Source organism: Sabethes cyaneus, chromosome 2 (assembly GCF_943734655.1).
Source record: "Sabethes cyaneus chromosome 2, idSabCyanKW18_F2, whole genome shotgun sequence".
Taxonomy (NCBI): domain Eukaryota; kingdom Metazoa; phylum Arthropoda; class Insecta; order Diptera; family Culicidae; genus Sabethes; species Sabethes cyaneus.
In genome coordinates, this window is record NC_071354.1 from 109,338,948 (window position 1) to 109,357,386 (window position 18,439).

The 18,439-nt window shown below is 38.9% G+C and overlaps 2 protein-coding genes across 2 annotated transcripts; one reads left to right on the top strand and one right to left on the bottom strand.

The window, feature by feature from the left end:
- Positions 1-1,184: 1,184 nt before the first annotated feature.
- LOC128735854 (putative nuclease HARBI1) lies at positions 1,185-1,922 on the top strand. The gene has a single exon (XM_053830337.1). The coding sequence runs from the start codon at positions 1,185-1,187 to the stop codon at positions 1,920-1,922; it is 738 nt and encodes a 245-aa protein (XP_053686312.1).
- A 663-nt stretch (positions 1,923-2,585) lies between these two features.
- Positions 2,586-7,939, bottom strand: LOC128735855 (uncharacterized). Its single transcript, XM_053830339.1, has 4 exons — positions 7,921-7,939; positions 5,328-5,568; positions 5,137-5,270; positions 2,586-2,890 (listed from the first exon to the last, which is right to left on the bottom strand). The coding sequence occupies exons 1-4, from the start codon at positions 7,937-7,939 to the stop codon at positions 2,586-2,588; spliced, it is 699 nt and encodes a 232-aa protein (XP_053686314.1).
- Positions 7,940-18,439: the final 10,500 nt, after the last annotated feature.

Genomic DNA, 18,439 nt, shown 5'->3' on the forward strand with positions numbered 1-18,439 from the left:
TTGCACTGTACTCAACACGACACCTTCAATGTCATTTGTTTATGTTGGTTTTCATGAAATGTACTCAAATTTCAAAATGGTGAACGCTCGGAATAAAATTGCTACTAAAATCCTCCAAAATAATACCAAGATTCAAATTCTGCTGAAACAAAACAGGCACTTCAGGATGCTTGCGTTGGTTTCAAGGATGAGGCACAGCAGATACATGTCGATTCTCTCAACCCCGCTCAAACCAAGAAAACGCAGAGTTTGGTCAAAAGTACAGTTGAATTCAAGAATGAAAACTATTGCGGAGTTTGCACCAATTTAGAGTCCAACGCAAAAATTATTAGCGTGGTTATTTTCTGCGTCTATCACACATGTTTGCAATTTAGCAATTTGAACCATCTAGGGTTGCCAAGTGGCCGGTTTTTGGCCGGCCCGACCGGTTTTTAACTTGCAAAGCCGGTGGCCGGTAAATCCAGCAAAAAAGCCGGTTTTCCGACGTATGAAGCCGGATTTGTACTTTTGGCCTGGTTTGTTAAATTTTCTGATAAATTTATTACCAATCCTGAACAGTGGGTCATTGAAGATAGCTAGTTTTGCAGTGATAATACCTTGCTTCTGGCGGTAATATACATTAAATTGTCCACTAGCGCCCGCATTTTTTGAAGGCAGGACCGACCGGCCGGTTTTTGTAATTTTCAGACTTGGCAACCCTAGAACCATCAGTGTTTCGTTATTGCCTCCCAATTGCACCCCTCCTTGCTTGACAAGCATATTTTCAATGTACTTAGTAAATACAGGATAATTATTATTAAAAAATGAATTTGCGTAGGACTCGTAAAATTGCTGCAAGGTACAATAACTATTTTTTAAATTATTTACGTTTTTCTTAGGTGGAAAATTCCAGATTCTGGGAACAAGAAGTGCCGAAATTTAGCGATAAAAAATTTAAGAACACGTTCCGGGTGGATAGATCCTCCTTCGATTTTTTGGTATCAAAATTGAAACATTTACGAAAAGATGATACCTGTTGGAGGCTTGCTATTCCGCTGCAGAAACGCATTGCTGTAGCCCTATATAGTCTTGGGTCTTCGGCAGAATACAGGACCATTGCTAGTTTGTTTGGCATCGGACGAACTACCACTGGTGAGCTTGTTCTTGAGTTCTGCAAGGCGATAGTAGAAGAGCTACAGCATGAAATGTTTGATGCTTATCCACCAACGCCTGACAAAATAGCTGAAATTGTCGGAGGATTCACTAAACTGGGTTTCCCTCAATGTTATGGGGCTATCGATGGATGCCACATTGAAGTCGGTGTACCGAAAGACGAAGCAACGGACTATTACAATTTTAAGGGCTGGCACTCAGTCATACTTTTTGCAGCGGTAGACCATCGTTACCGGTTCACGTATATCAACGTCGGGGTGCCCGGGCGTGCAAACGATTCTACTATCTTCGAAAATTCCAAACTCAAAGAGATGCATTGTATGAACGAAGTCTTCCAAGCACATTCCCAAAGAATCGAAGGTGTAGAAATACCGATTCTGCTGATAGGTGATTCAGCATTTAAATTATCGAATTGTGTAATGAAACCGTTTCCATTCTCGATCAATCAGCCAGAAAGCGAAAAATTGTTCAACTACCATTTGTCGGCATGCAGACGCGTGGTTGAAAATGCCTTCGGTCATCTGAAAGCCCGGTTCAGAAGAATCGGGAAAGGAATGGAAGTTGACATTAACAATGTCAATGTGATTATAAAAGTCTGCTGCATCTTGCACAATATGTGTAACAACCGGAATGATGAAATATCCGATGGTTGGAAGACGAAGCTGGAGAATAGTAAGCGGCAGCCTCAAAGAGGTCTAGGGGTTAAACACGAAAGTACAGCAGGAACCGTGATAAGACAGGCACTGATGTTACACTTTAGTAAGTATTAAATTTAGTAAGTGAGTAACTGACCAACTTCGTGTTTTTGTCTTAACCTTGTAATGAGGTCAGGCATTTAATTAATTTTTTATATTGGTACTTTTTACAATTAACAGAGGGGACGATTTATTCTACCGGGCATGAAAGGAAAAGAGCGGAAAATGAGGTAAGAAAGGGTCATTGAAGCAACGCTAAAGCAGTTGTATACAGCTTTATTTTATCCATGCTATAATTGGCTTCGATTGGTTTAATTCGCGAATCCCTCAGCTTGGAAAAGAAGCGATACACTACTGCTTAAGCGCTGCTTCAATGACCATATCTTACCTCATTTTCTGCTCTTCTCCCTTCGCGACTAGTCCCATACTGATTGAATCCTATCAACATTTTTCATTGCTTTCTACTACCGTCCTCTCCGTTGATGGTAAAAAGCTATACCGTTATAAAAAATATTACAGCTGTTAATTACTGTTAGTAACGTGGGAGTTTGTTCATAAGTACCGATAAAAGGGAGGAGGAGAGGGTGTAAAGGTATCTTTTATCACCCCGGAGGTGGACTTGGATCCGAGTTCACCGAATGTGATCCAAGCTACTGACTATTTGACGACAGTGCAAACAGGCAATCGTTTAATTTTTAATTTTGGTTTATTAACAGAAACTGTAACAAAAAAATAAAATTACATTTTATCGATCATTTCACGCATTAGGTTGTTGTTCTCTTTCATCAATTGTACGATTTCACGATCGGTAGCTTTTGCGTGCTCCAAATATGATTTTATTGCAGAACTGTCTTTTTCAACTAGCTCAATAACTTTCTCTTGAAAATTTGCTTTCTTCCTCTTAGCCACTGAATACCTAGCCCGGGCGGAGGAAGAGGGTGTCGGTGATGATGCGGAACCAACGGATGACTGATATGAAGACTGACTGCAGGAACCGTCTTCCAGAGCCTCTTCTAGATACTCAGCGTCTCCAAATTCTTCATCTATGCAATAAAAATAACATTAAATGATTATTTGACCTATGCTGGAAGTCTTATTAATAAAGTCGCTTAATTTCTGAGATATTCCATAGAAGACCACGATTGCAACAATAAGAAATAAAATGGCTAATATTTGCGCATTGTCAGTAATCCGAAGTGCGAATTCACCAGATTGTAGTTGCTTTGCCATAAAATGCTTTTTGTCCCACTAATTAGTCTCCCATTTCTACGGATTTATGAGCCAGATATGGAGGTCACTTACGAGTACTATCTTTTTCAGACTGCAGATTGAGAAAACCGACAAATAAAAGCGAGGTGACAAATGTCTAGGAGCTGTTCATAATCTACGCACACCCATTTTTTGATCAGTACCTCTCTTTCTCCTTGGAAGACTTTCTTTAATCCATGAATATTTTGGAAACTTTGCATGTAGCCACGCATGTAGCGGAGGCTTACGCCTGCTTCTCGTCTCACCGAAAAGTGCACGTGGCTTATGAACAGCCTATATCTGTCTGATAAAACACTATTAACTTAAAAAAAAGTAGGTAGATTGTTCCCTTTAGCACTGTTTTTTCATTTTTTATATTTATAAGATATATAGATACATTTAGTTCTTAGATTAGCTGATGGGTTAGAGAATAAATTTGTTTAACATTAAACACAAATTTCGTTTATTGTGTGTGTGTGTGTGTGTGTGTATGTGTGTGTATGTATGTGTATGTATGTATGTGTGTGTGTGTGTGTGTGTATGTGTGTGTATGTATGTATGTGTGTGTGTGTGTGTGTGTGTGTGTGTGTGTGTGTGTGTGTGTGTGTGTGTGTGTGTGTGTGTGTGTGTGTGTGTGTGTGTGTGTGTGTGTGTGTGTGTGTGTGTGTGTGTGTGTGTGTGTGTGTGTGTGTGTGTATGTGTGTGTGTGTGTGTGTGTGTGTGTGTGTGTGTGTGTGTGTGTGTGTGTACTCGCATGAACTAATGTGACTGACTATAACCAAGATAAAAAATTACTTCATTAACTAGTCGCTTTTGATCAATTGAAAAACTACTTTCTACAAAAAATATAAAACTGAAACTCGCACTCAATCCTGATTCATCTACTCGAAGGATGGGCCCTAAGGCTTCTAAGGAGAATCCGCTGACCGACTCCAGCACACCGACGTTTGCAACGTCGTGTTCTTCGTTAGCATTGGCACCGCCACTCGAATCCAGAGCCACCTCGAAAAAGCTGCATCCAAGAAGAATGCATCGGAAAAAAGTTCACTACCGACCGCATATGACCATTATAGCTGATGGCACTAGTTGCAGCATTTGCCCTTATGACTGGGGCAGCAGCAATATAGACGTTACCAGATGGTGGCATTGGTGAACCGGCTATCTAACTGCTTCTTGCTTTTCCGAAACTAGAAGAATACTTTACTACAAACAAAAAGCTTCTGGTGGCTGGATAGAAGACAGAATCAAGAAAATACTGTTGAGTAGATGTATATAATGGCGTATTTTTGGGGAAAATGAGACATTCTCCGCTGATGGAAAATGACATTACTCTTAAAACTGAGATCTCTAATCGTATTGATGTTGAGCAAGAGCAAGGCGAAGTTTGAAGTAATCGTTGCGGCTACTCCGGTACGTTGTTGCGTGCTATTTTGTTTAAGTAATACCCAGATAATATCTACAATTTGACTTTCTCAGTAAAATAAAATATTTTAGTATACGAGAAAATCTGATCTGATTGGGATTCATAATCGAAATAAATGGATTTTGTTTTGGTTTTTTAATCGCAGCTTGTTTTAGACACTCCGCCTACACTTACAATAATGTTAACGTTGAAGTTAAGAGAAAAATAACGTAATTTAAGTTTTAAGAGGCTATTACATTTTCTATGTGACTACTCACTCCAAATAATACATGAATATCCTTTCTATTTCTTACACCTCACGACAGGTGCACCCCAACAAACATTAAATTTGAAAAATAGTTGTCAACCATCATAAAACAAACATCCAGGAAACGAGTGCCTAACATAATCAATTATCAATTATGCAACAAAAATGTTTGTTGGGTTCATATTATAATTTGTTTGGTGGAATTGGATCAGATTTTTGTTTTTCGCTGGCTCGATTATAATCGATAGCGATCGACTATCGACACAACGTACAGAAAAAGCTGCCGTTTGGGAACTGAGTACTGGGTCCCCAAGGATCCTGACAATATTTATTATTGCCATAGTTTAATAAGCAATTGATACTTTTCTTACCTGTACCAATAACCTCATCCATCAATTCCCGGGTGCTGTTCTGTTTGAAACCATGAAGAAAGCTGTGCAGGGTGTCGAAGTATTCCCATGTAGATGGTGAACCTCCCGATGGACCCATGGCATTTCTTTCGGTCCTACGTATATAAAAAAAAAAGTTAATATTTTATAGCGATATCTAAAAAATAACTTGCCTGTACTTCCGCGTTAAATTGTGGATGCGATTTTTCAATTCGACGGGCGTTACGTCTACTCCCAGTCCCCGCAGCTCCTCGCACATTTTCGCGTAGATGTGGCTGTTTTTCGCATTGCTGCGTAGCGCCTGAACATTTTCCTTCCAAACTTCTATGACGACAAGCATCTCTGTTTTAGCCAGCACCGTGGCCTTCCGTTTTCTGGTAGTCTCCATTTCCTGTGTTCTGTGTTCACTCTTCACTTACAGTTGCAATAATCGATGAGGGAGAAAATTTTTGTGCCAATACGGATATATCCCCATAAAAAGTTTGACAGATGGCATTTTACGCGTCTACCGACAAAATAGGGTGCCTAAGACATCAACCTACTAATCAACCTACATCGTTGGGTTTCGTAGGTAGGTTCATTTCGTCACCCGACTTATTGGCGAATTTAATCTGTTTTCGTAGGGTATCGATTAAATCGGTGAAAGAGTTGGTTTAGATTGCAAGGATTAGTTTGTCAATTAAGTGCACCGATCAATCATCAAACGGGATCGGTTTTCGTCACCCAACCCGTAACCCGATTTATTGGCGAATTTAATCTGTTATCGTAGGGTCTCTATTAAATCGGTCGAAAAATCGATTGAGCCTGTATAGAAATACCTGTATATACCTGTTGACAAATCTGAGTATCGAGAAAATGGCGCTACGGGATGATGTTTGTGGAGTTTGCATCAATAGTTGGTAATTTTACAATGTTCGAGTGTAATTATTTAGTCAACAATTTTAACAAAGTGTTTTCGTAGATACGAGCGGTTTGAATTGTGCTTTATTTGCAATTGACAGTGACGGTGCCATCGGAGGCCATTGCATAGCAAAGGATAAAACACAGATTGCAAACTTATCAAGGAAGCAGCTGCCGAACCTGGGTCTAACCCAGGTTTAGCTGCTCTGATTCCGGCAGGGCAGTATTACCGATACAACGATCACTGGCACTTTCTTACCCAGCGGGTAATTTTCCTAGTTGCGCTTACAGTCTACTTAGAAAAGGAGGTTCTTGTGAGCAGAGATGCAGCGGAAATTTTGGGAAGTATGTTTCGGATGTGCAATAAATTCTAGAATTATATATAACATAGTTCATTGATTTCAGTGAAAACCAATCAAGTCGATGGCTTTCATTTGGATATTGAAAATTATCCTGTGGGCGTTCTTCATATGGCGCCCGAACTGGTAAAAGTTTTGTTGCTACTGAAGCGGCCGAGGAGCCATAAGGTATTACAATTACAAATTTTAACAGTGAAGCAATAATAAAGATCTGAGTTTCAGGATAAAGAAAAATCTACCTGCTAAAGCCATTACACGAGGAGATACGGCTTGAACGGAACCGCAGTGGCAAGAAAGCAGGGACTGAGAGAGCAGAGACTTCTGTAATAATTTTTTAAATAAAAGATAAAAGTACAACGAGAGTGTGATTTCCGATCGACTAGTTCTGAACGAAATGGGTTGATTAATCGGGATATAAAATTGATCAACACAGACGAAATAGGTGGATTAATAGGTGCATAATATTGTGTATCCATCAGCACTAAATTGGACTTCCGAAAAAACGACAAACGATTTTGCTTCCTTACCGCACATTAAACCTAATGTCGGAAGTAGTGCGCTGTATAGCAAATGAGACGCGCTATACAGCGCACTACTTCCTAATACACTAGGATTAATGTACGGTATGAAAGAAAAATCGTTTGCCGTTTTTTCGGAAGTCCAATTTAGTGCTGGATGCACAATATTATGCACCTATTAATCCGCCTATTTCGTCTGTGTTGATCAATTTTATATCTCGATTAATCAACCTATTTCGTTTAATTCCGTAGGTTGCAAAATTTTTTGCATCGATTAATCCGCCTATCAAGTTTGATTTACTTATTTCGTCATCCGATTCCTCCTCCGATTTGGTAGGGACCTCAATTGCATACACCTATTATTCCACCTATTTCGTCGGGTTGCGTAGGTTGCATAACATTGTGCCTCAATTCATCCGCCTATTTAGTTTGATTTACTTACTTCGTCATCCGATTCCTCCTCCGATTTGATCGATTTTAGTATGGAGCCCAATTGAATACATCTATTAATCCACCTATTTCGTCTAGATCCGTAGGTTGCATAACTTTCTGCCTCGATTCATTCGCCTATTTAGTTTGATTTACTTATTTCGTCTTCCAATTCCTCCCCCGATTTGGTCGGTATTAGTAGGGAGCCCAATTGCATGCACCAATCAATCCACGTATTTCGTCTGTATGGATAAATTTTATCTCCCGATTAACCAGCCGATTTCGTATGGTTCCGTAGGTCGGCTCTAATTCAGCACCCTACTAAACAACCAACTTAGTCGGTTCTAGTCGATCGATTTTGTATACCTGAGAATCGGTATATTCCCCTGTAAAACTCCAATAAGCGTAGGCTGGTAAATGTTGCAAAAATCGGCCGATCCGTAGGAAGCAAAATAGGGCGATTCACCCTACGCGAACCTACTAAATAGGGGGAAAAGTAGGAAGGATTTTTTATGGGGATGCTTGGATTTGATTGTCAAAACTATAGTTTTTATTCCTACCACCGCTGGTCAATGGCATTGCGCACAGAAAAAATTGACAGGTTGTAGCTTCGTACAACGGCGAAAGAGGTAGGTACAGAAACCACGGTTGTACAACGTTGCTTGCGTGATTCTATCGTTGTACATGGTGACAGACATACAATTGTACAGGTACAACGCTGGTACAATTGTATGTCTGTCTAGGGTATTACGCAGCATTGCATATTGAAGTGATTTAGTGTTGATTTTCGAGAGATTCCCATTTTTCGAAGAAGAGATCTTCCATTGAATACTAATCAATAGAAATCACCATCGAATCATAATGCATGTCTATTGAATTTGCAACTAATTATTTTTCGCATTTAACAACTGTCAAAAAGTCTACCTCAAAAATCGAAAAACATAGTATCCTTCAGTAGTTAATCGAAAAAAAGCATAAACGCAGAAGGTGAAATTACGTTTTCGACTGAAATTAATGCTATTCTAGAGTGTGAGTATAGCTAAATTATGTATGTCGTTAAAATTAATAAATTGTGATTTGTTTTCAGGTTATTTCTGGTTTCAGGTTGGATTCATCACATCACCACGGCTATGACAACGACAATCAACCATATTTGGACATGCCAGCATTACAAACAACAATCCACTTTATTTATAATCAACTGAGGTTTATTTATTTTTTAGTAGGTACAAATAAATGTATTTTGTTTAATTAAATTAGTAAAAAAAATCAAACATATAATTTATTTTAAATCGAATACATTCAATTCATTTGACAGCTCAAAAGTTTAAAACATAGTGCATTGGAAATTAAAGTGATTTTCTGTTGATTTCATTTTGCTTTGTGTTGATTCATTTTCAACGGATTTTCATTTCGAATCGTAATGATAGGCAAGTAGTGCGAATCCAACGGTAAATCACTTCGCTTCAACGTGTTATTTTTTTACCGTGTAGAAAGAATCTGCTTGGCTGTATGCAAGTTATAAGTATACCGCGCACCCCCGTTCGTTTGACCGTTTTTAATCTGAACACTTTTTAATTTGAATCCCGTCGGTTTGCACGACGTGCAAATTAAAAATGTTTCAAATGTCATTCTCAATATGACATCATTTGCTTATGCAGACAATGCACATAAACACGATTTGTTTGTACTGATCTAGCGTGCTTATTCTGTTTTAAAATGCGTTTTCCCAACGATTATGGTAGAAATCTGATCGGAGAATGAAATATTCGCTGCTTTCAACTGCCAACTAAATCACACACTTAACAAAAAGCACCGAATTCGGTAAAATTTTACCGAAATCTAAACAGCTGAACGTTCGGTAAAAATTTCGATGGTGCCAATCGACGTTTACAGATCATTAGTAATGTTTGGTGCAATAAAAAATTTTACCGAACGTTCAGCTGTTTAGATTTCGGTAAATTTTACCGAATCGTTTAAGTGTGCAAACCACCAAAAAGTAATAAAGAACAGGGCAGCCAGTTCACACCCAGTAAACCATTTGGTTTGTATACCTCGATTGCAACTGAGATATACGAAATCATATCTGAACGAAAAAGTTATATTAAAAGTTATAAGTTAAAGTGGAGGCGGTATACGTGCGAAAATTTTGACAATTATTTGTAATTCTATTTTGCGTAGTTTTTATAACACGCTACTAAATACCCCTGAATATAAGATTAAGATATAATCAAATATTGCAATCGTCTATACTGCTTTATAATTCACAGTCATGACTTGTATATGAAGGCATGCACGACTGCAAAACAACTACTTATTGTTCACTTCGATTTGACATACTCTAATCATTATCCAGCTTTTTACGCGCTATAATGGAGGACGCTATAAATTGTGTTCGTAATATGCGTACAATCTTTTTGACAACTCTGCATCCATCAAAACTGGGCACTCTTCTCCTGTACGGCAGTGTTGCTCTTTCTTTCGTTTACGCAAAAGAAGGAAGGCAATAGTTTTGTTTACATTTCGCACAGTTTTGCTTTCCTTCTTTGACGTAAACGAAAGAAAGAGAACGGTAGTGTTGCAAGAGAAGAGTGCCAGATTTGATGTATGCAGAGTTGTCAAAAAGATTGTACGCATATTACGAACACAATTTATAGCGGCCACCATTATAGCGCGTAAAAAGCTGGATACAATTCCAATGTGAAATTGACATGAAAACGATTTAATGTGAACTTTCTATTACGATTTTGTGTTTTCTGGGCACAAGCTCCAGCATATTTAGGATTACCAGTTGTTCAAATTAAAAGCTAACCCCGTTAGTTTGCATGAGGAATCGTTCAAACGAACGGGGGTCCACTGTATATTATGTTTGTCTAGCACGTAAGCTATTGTGCATTTACTTGACCGATGGATTCCGAGGGGAGTTCAGGTACTGTTTCAAACGATCCAAAGGTAAAAAAATGACTAAATTGGCAACACAGTTCGTAATGTTTTATCGCCATAACTGGCAACACAGGCTCATTGCGTTTCTGTCGCAACCTTAATCGTGACTTCGTGTTAATCATACAAAAGCATTAAACAAATTGTTTTCGAATACGAACGTTATTGCTTGTTTGGATAATGAAGGATAAACTACGGTTTATTCACTATGAAATTTCGGCAAACCGGCGTTGAAAATACAAATTCATTTCATGCTGAATTTCATTCCGTTTCTTCTGATAGAACGGTAATTCCTAGGTTTATTTACTTTGCTCGATTGATTCCAATAATGAAACAGCGATGATGACACAATTTGACATTTTATTTATCTGTTAAAAGCTAAAAACGACCCTTTTTACGACCGTTCAGAAACACGACTGTTTCAACCGTCGTGTCCAGTAAGGGAATGCGCGCACAATATTGATTTACTTGACAAAATAGCAAAGCGATATTTGCCCCCGCGATGATTCTGGCGACGATTATAATTCATCGCGTGCGAAAGGGTGGGAAATTGATTGAGGGCCCTATTCTGTAAGTCACGTCGAGTGTCACTTTGCTCGACTAGTCGACTTTTGGTATTATGTAAGTCACAGGCGACCCGATTTTGTCGAGTAACTCGACTGAGTCCACCGCCAAAAAGCCAGTGACTAAACGGTTAGCAAGTGACGCCTGAGCTAGCTTTGTTTTGGTCGTGCATTGAGCCGCTATGCTGCCCGTTCTTCTTGCACTCGACACTCGACAGTGACTGAGTCGAGCCGAGTTGCTCGACGTGACTTACAGAATATATAATATATATTCTCTATTATAGAGCCCATAATATGGAACATGACAAAGCAGGTATAATTTAATTTCTAACCTGTTTATTGCAAGCTTCTTGCTGCTACAATCCGCTGCTGCTATCCTCCAAAAAAGGAGGGAAAGCAGAATCGGTACAAAACCGGTTTTTATTCGAAACCTCTGGCAGAAATCGAACAGAAATCCGGCAGAAAAATCGCAAGGCGAAATTTCTGCCCGAATCCAATGTGTCATTTCTGCTACAGTCACCCCAGTATTATGGGCCACCCAGTATTATGGGCCAGTCTTTACTTTACGTTAGTTTTATACGTAGCAAACTAATATTTAACCATCGTGTATGAGCCAAGCCCATGGCAGACAACCATGTTCTCGCCGCCAACATCTCGTTTATTTGTTTGTTTATTTATTTGTACATCAACAGGCCTTGTGACCCAAATGATAATTTAACCTAAAAACTACGCGCTATTGAAAAAAAGCGATTTTTCAGCACGTTACGGCTGACGTCAAATTCGAAGCTGGTGTAAAAGCGGTTAAAATGGCGTTGGAGACCGGTAATCGTGCTGAAGCTGCTGTAGTTAGTCCGTCGATTCGGCACGTGTAAAAAGTGGCTATTGCGTAATGTACGACTCCGGACGTGAATATCAAGGTTTTGCAATATATACGGGCAATCCACCCGTGAGGTCAATAAATCGGAAACAATTGTTGCTCTATTTACATCGCGACGAACATGAAGGGGGTCTAGGTCGATGAGCTTACAGCGTTGTTCGTAGCTTGGCAGTTGGAAAGGGTTATTCCACGGAAGTTTCCGAAGAGCAAAACGAATGAATCTCCGCTGCACTGACTCGATTCGGCTAACTCCATTTTGATAGTATGGGCTCCAAACTGGAGCACAGTATTCAAGGTTGGAGCGGACTAATGCACAATAAAGAGCTTTCAAGCAGTAAACATCGTTGAAGTTCTTGCCGATGCGCATAATGAATCCGAGGTTTCTGCAGGCTTTGTCCACGATGTACGCGATGTGCTGTTTGAATGTAAGTTTAGAGTCGAGCAGTATCCCCAGATCCTTGACGCAGTTTTCACGACGTAATGGCGTATTTGACAGCTTGTAGTCAAAAGCGAACGGGCTCAGCTCGTGTGTGCGAAAATGAGATAGCAATTCAGCACTGCGTTTCACTCAACTGCCAGCAGTCTGATTTGGGCCCGCTGTCAAACTTTGAGCCCCGGACATGCTGTCGCTGACGTTTACTGCAGCTCGATATAGAGATGTCGATGGGGTGAGTTCAACAGACAGAAGAAACATTCCGTTGCATGCTTGACAGCAATAGATCATTACACGGGAGCTCCTAACCACACTTTTTTGACAGCACTTGGTGGTTTGTTTACGTGGTGTTAAATTTTGAATTGAGTTTTCTATCTTTGTCCGGCATATAATGATAGAAATATATAATTTTTATTGAAGAGAAAGTGCCTTACATGCATTTTACAGAAATTGATGCAGTAATCCTTCACGAAATTTCAAATCGAAACTGCTGGATGTGACAAAAACATGTAAACAAACCACCAAGTGGTGTCATTTGACGGCAAAATGACGTCATCGCAAAATGATCTACACTTCTAGATAGAATTAACAAAAGGGCGAATGTCGCAAATGTAAATAAAACGGGTGAGAGTTATTTTTTGCTGGACCAGCATAGGAAAATCAACCCTCACTCGGTTTGTTTACGCTTGCGACATTCGCCCTTTTGTTAATTCTATCTTCACTTAGTTCCAATGCGTAAATTTTCTTAGTTTTCCGATAGTTGGCAGTTGGCTCCAATCGACTGTCAATTTGTTGTTATTTTTGCGGCAGGTATAAAAAGTCGGTTGTGAATTGTAAGCTGAATAGCGGCGTAAATTTGAGTGTCTGAATGCTAAATGGATGAAAATTGAGGAAATAGCCCAAATAACAATTTGGGTTTTATTACACCCTTATGATAGTATTTAAGACCAAAAATGGTCTTGAAGACCCCCATAAGAGTACAATAAAACTCACATTGTTGCTTGGGACGCATGTATTCATTGATTTACGGTGAAACCACCTAAAAAAATTCGTTTTCCGCTTTAATATACGAAGTTAAATAATGGCTCATAATACTGACAGTAAAATTCACTTTTCCCAGTATGGGTAAAACATATAGATCAACAGGGTTCGCTGCTTTTGACTAAAATTGTAATTTGTTTTCAGTAAAACTAAAAAATGTGCTAGGAAAATCAATATACAGAATTCGAAACATTATGATACTAAATGTATTGCATCACGCGCTTGATCAAGCAAAACAAACCGAGAAAGTTCGGGAAGTTAAAAGGGATCACAGTCTACCGTACAGTACAGTTCTGCCACAGAGAACAGATTAACAGGCTCGAAGGAAGTAATCGATTTTTTGTGTGTAAAATCTGTCGGTAGCGCCCTCCAGAAATAGTTTGCCAAACGCATCAAAAAACATCCTTGTACCTTTATCAATATTTCTTTGTGCTGGAGTTACATAGCAGCGATGGCAGCGACATCAAGATTTAGTTTGCCACTTACTGCTCGAGGGGTGCTCTATTGAAGGATTACTCGTAGATTACATAAAAACCTTTTACACACTTTTTGTCAATTACCTGGTAGTCTGTTCTCTGTGGTTCTGCGTTATTTTCTGAAAACACGCAAAACTAATAAGCCAGGATTAAATACTTTTCTTCTTCTTGAACTTATTTACTTTACTTAGTTGGCATCCTAAGATCTCCAATGCACTCGGTTCCCAGACAACACAAAATCGTAATAGAAAGTTCACATTAAATCGTTTTCATGTCAATATCACATTGGAATTGTATTATAATTAGAGTATGTCAAACCGAAGTGAACAATAAGTTGTATTGCAGTCGTGCGTGTCTTCATATACAATTCATGACTGTGAATTATAAAGCAGGATAGACAATTGCAATATTTGATTATATCTTAATCTTATATTCAGGAGTATTTACTTGCGTGTTATAAAAACTGCGCAAAATAGAATTACAAATACCGTGGACCCCCGTTCGTTTGACCGTTTTTAATCTGAACACTTTTTAATTTGAACCCCGCTGGTTTGCACGATGTGCAAATTAAAAATGGTTCAAATGTCATTCTCAATATGGTATCATTTGCCTTCGCAGACAATGCACATAAACACGATTTGTTTGTACTGATCTAGCGTGTTTAATTCTAGTTTAATCAGTTTCACATTTCGTTTCCCAACGATTACGATAGAAATCCGATCGGAGAATAACATATTCGCTGTTTGCAATTACCAACTAAACGAGACTAAATCAAACCACCAAAACAATAACAAAAAGCAGGGCGACCAGTTCATATAAGTTTCAGCATATTTAGGGTTGCTAGTTGTTCAAATTAAAAACGAACCCCGTTAGTTTGCATGAGGAATCGTTCAAACGAACGGGGGTCCACTGTAGTTGTCAAAATTTTCGCACGTATATCGCCTCCACTTTGGTACATATATGTTCTTATATGGCGTGAAATGTAACTTTTTCGTTCAGATATGATTTCTTATACCTCAGTTGCAATTGAGATATACAAACCAAATGGTTTACTGGGTTGTGGGCCAATGCCCTCTAATTCCGTATACTCTCCGCCAGATCTAGCTCCACCTTGTCTAACCATCTTGCTGCGCCCCTGATCCTCTTGTTCCTACCGAATTTGAGGCAAACGTCATCTTTGCAGGGTAGTCGTCCGGCATTCTTTCAACATGCCTTGCCTATCGTATCCGTTCAGCCTTAGCCGCCTTTTGTATACTTGGTTCGCCATAGAGACCATCACCTTGACGACGCCCTCTGTGTGATTCGAATGAACTTGACAACCCACTCGAAATCCGAACACAGCACTGAGTACCATCCATCGTAGATTGAATCTCGTCAGTGAATTTAATCTCAACTCACTCAGACAGTTGCTGAGTACATTACAAGATACAACAAGATCCCTAAATCGCTACTGTGTTACCTGACTCACTGCGAAATGCGTTGTATTCGCGGTATCGTGTTGGTTCGAAAGGTTTCGAAAAATATCGCCCTTGTATCGAAAATATCGTTAATTTTGATCACTAAAAATAACGTACTTAAACGTTATATTTCATGTGCCAGTAGTACGCAATAATTGTATTGTGAAACTGAATTGTTATTTATTCAACTTTTTACAAATTAAATGCAATAACAAAAGCACAACTTACAAAAAATCGTTTGTTATCGATATTAACTGCATATGCGTTTTAAACGAATAAAGCGCATGGTTACGTTTTATTTCAATAATACGCATATTCGCAGTGAGTCAGGTAAAACAGTAGTATACTGTCACACACACCCACATCCACCTACACACACACATCCACCTACACACACTCACATCCAACCATCACACATACTCACATTCACCCCCTCACATACACACATACAAACACACGTTTTTTCTCGATATAAAACCAATTTTGTTTTATTAACCCATAATACTGGGAAGATTGCCCATAATTCTGACCAGGTTTAAAAGTGGCCCATAATACTGGGAATGGAATATGGTTACATTTTCTTGTTTTGCAAAAAAGTGTGCAATTTTGGAACAAGATTATCTACAGAACATCAAACTATGATATATTAAGTTATAAATAAACTGTAAATTATTTAAATCTGTGTTTCTACCATTAATTTTGTAGCATCATCGTGCTTAACTGGCCCATAATACAGTGGACCCCCGTTCGTTTGAACGATTCCTCATGCAAACTAACGGGGTTACTGTTTAATTAGAACAACTGGTAACCCGAAATATGCTGAAACCTGTGTGAACTGGCCGCCTTGCTCTTTGTTATTGTTTTGGTGGTTTGTTTTAGTTGGCAGTTGCAAGTGCGAATATTGCATTTTCCGATCGGATTTCTATCTTAATCGTTAGGAAAACGAAATGTGAAACCGATTAAACACGCTAGGTCAGTACAAACAAATCGTATTTATTGTCTGTCTGTCGTGTATTGTCTGCATAAACAAATGATCTTTCTTCTTTTCTTTTCAATGACGTATAGCAGTTGGGGAAGAATAAATGCTTAATGCGAGAAATGTAGATTCAGGCAAACTGAAAATTCTTGATATTAGGCCAAAAATATAGACTTAGCGAAGGTGAGAGTCGAACTCACAGCTCCCAATCTCTAGTTGAGCGTGTTGTTTAGCCAATTACACCACTAAGCCGTCTATACTCTATGATCTTATATCAAGGTTTTGTTATGACGCTTGCCTGATTCTATCATTCATTCGCACATTTATCCGCACAACGTCACTGACGTTGCTAAGCGCAAACCGAATAGCTATATGTCTATCAATCTGTGCGGTTGCAACACATACAGTCAACAAAAATATATTCGCGCTGGATAAATGTGCGAATGAATGATAGAATCAGGCAAGCGTCATAACAAAACCTTAATATAAGACCATAGAGTATAGACGGCTTAGTGGTGTAATTGGTTAAACAACACGCTCAACTAGAGATTGGGAGTTGTGAGTTCGACTCTCACCTTCGCTAAGTCTATATTTTTGGCCTAATATCAAGAATTTTCAGTATGCCTGAATCTGCATTTCTCGCATTAAGCATTTATTCTTCTCCAACAGTAAACAAATGATGTCATGTTGAGAATGACGTTTGAACCATTTTTAATTTGCACGTCGTGCAAACCAACGGGGTTCAAATTAAAAAGTGTTCAGATTAAAAATGGTCAAACGAACGGGGGTCCACGGTACTGGAATGACTGTAGTTTTCACGGGTGCCCGCTTACGAAAAAGTCGGATGCCTGGCAGAAATCGAACAGAACCAATATGGCGCCGGCTGAATTTGACATTCAGAACCGGTTCATCTTCTTCGTTTTTCGCTCTACTCTCTTTATGTCAGAACAAGTGACAAGGATGACACGCGCTGCTCGTTGCAGTTTCCGATTCTAAGTAAGGAAATTACAAATTCATATCTGCAAACTTCAGTTTTTGTTCGTAAAGCCACACTAAACAAATCAAACAATCTGCATCTATAACTAATCACAAAAATGTTTGTTTTGTTTAGTGTGATACATTTATAACCAGACCTTTTTTTCAGAAAATTGTTTCCAGTACCGGTGTTCTTTTGTGCGCCATTTATGTGCTTTACGTGTGTGTGCTTATGATAATGTAAATAAAAAGCTAGAAAAATAAATATAAATTTGGTTTAACGTAATTTGTATGATGACATTCTATCTTTAATAATGAAAAATAATATTGTCCGTTCAGAGAAAAATTAGCGTTTTGCGCTCATTTTGACAACCGCAACTGACAACCGAAACTGACAGTTCTCATAAAACACTGATACAAATTCATCTCAAGAAACACGTAAACATTATGCGTACACGCTGAATTATTTTTAGTCATAACCTGCAAAAATATACATTTAATCACGCAAAAATTCAAAAATTTAAAAAGCACATTTAAAATATACATTTCAACGACGCAGAAACATATTTTTTAGAGTTAGCAATGTAAATACAAATTATTGACATGGAAAAGGTTAGATAAAGCATCCCATTAGAATCAAACATAGAGCTGCAGTGAGCTAGACAGAGTATCTAACTAAATCGTGCAGTAGTTTAAAAACCTACTCAACTCGTAGTGAACCACATATACCTGCTACCCCTATCGGGGCTGGTGACGGTCAGTTTCATCACTGATACTAAATGTCATCTTGCAAAATAGTCTCATGCGCTCTTTGTAAGTCTCGCCATTTTGAAATCTCAGATGACGGTCAATTTGCATGAAAAACCTTGCAATTAGACTTTTTTAGAACGGGTCTAACTGCTAGTAGTTGAAAATAGATGTTTGACACCATTTGACTCATTTCTAGGGGGGGCTTTAGCATCCGACCTTTTTTCGACCATTTTATTTGTTTGCCCAGGTCCATTTTTCTAGGTGGGGCTAAATCTGCTCTTGCCCCCCCCCCCCCTAGAGTGACTGTATACAGAGTGGCGACAATGTCAAAATTGGAATGATAATTATCTGTCAGTGTCATTCCAATCGAGCAGACGACCTATCCAACGCGTATGCAGGAAAGAGAAAGAAAAACCTTGGAAAAACCGCATTGCATACATTTGGGATGACTTGTCGCCACTCTGTATATAGTCACTCTACCCCCCCCCTAGTTCCGCCAATAAACTTGCCTAAGGTATCAAGTATGCAAATTGGCCTGTACGACGAGGGATCAGGGTAGCAGCTGCAGATGTAGACGCCATCGACCACAGC

What these genes read in the sequence shown, in the direction of transcription:
- LOC128735854 (XM_053830337.1), top strand. Translation starts at nt 1,185, where the DNA reads ATGTTTGATGCTTATCCACCAACGCCTGACAAAATAGCTGAAATTGTC.
- LOC128735855 (XM_053830339.1), bottom strand. An exon ending in AATTTAACGCGGAAGTACAG is followed by an intron (nt 5,271 to 5,327) that starts GCAAGTTATTTT and finishes TTATATACGTAG; the next exon opens with GACCGAAAGAAATGCCATGG. An exon ending in GGATGAGGTTATTGGTACAG is followed by an intron (nt 2,891 to 5,136) that starts GTAAGAAAAGTA and finishes TTTATTGCATAG; the next exon opens with ATGAAGAATTTGGAGACGCT.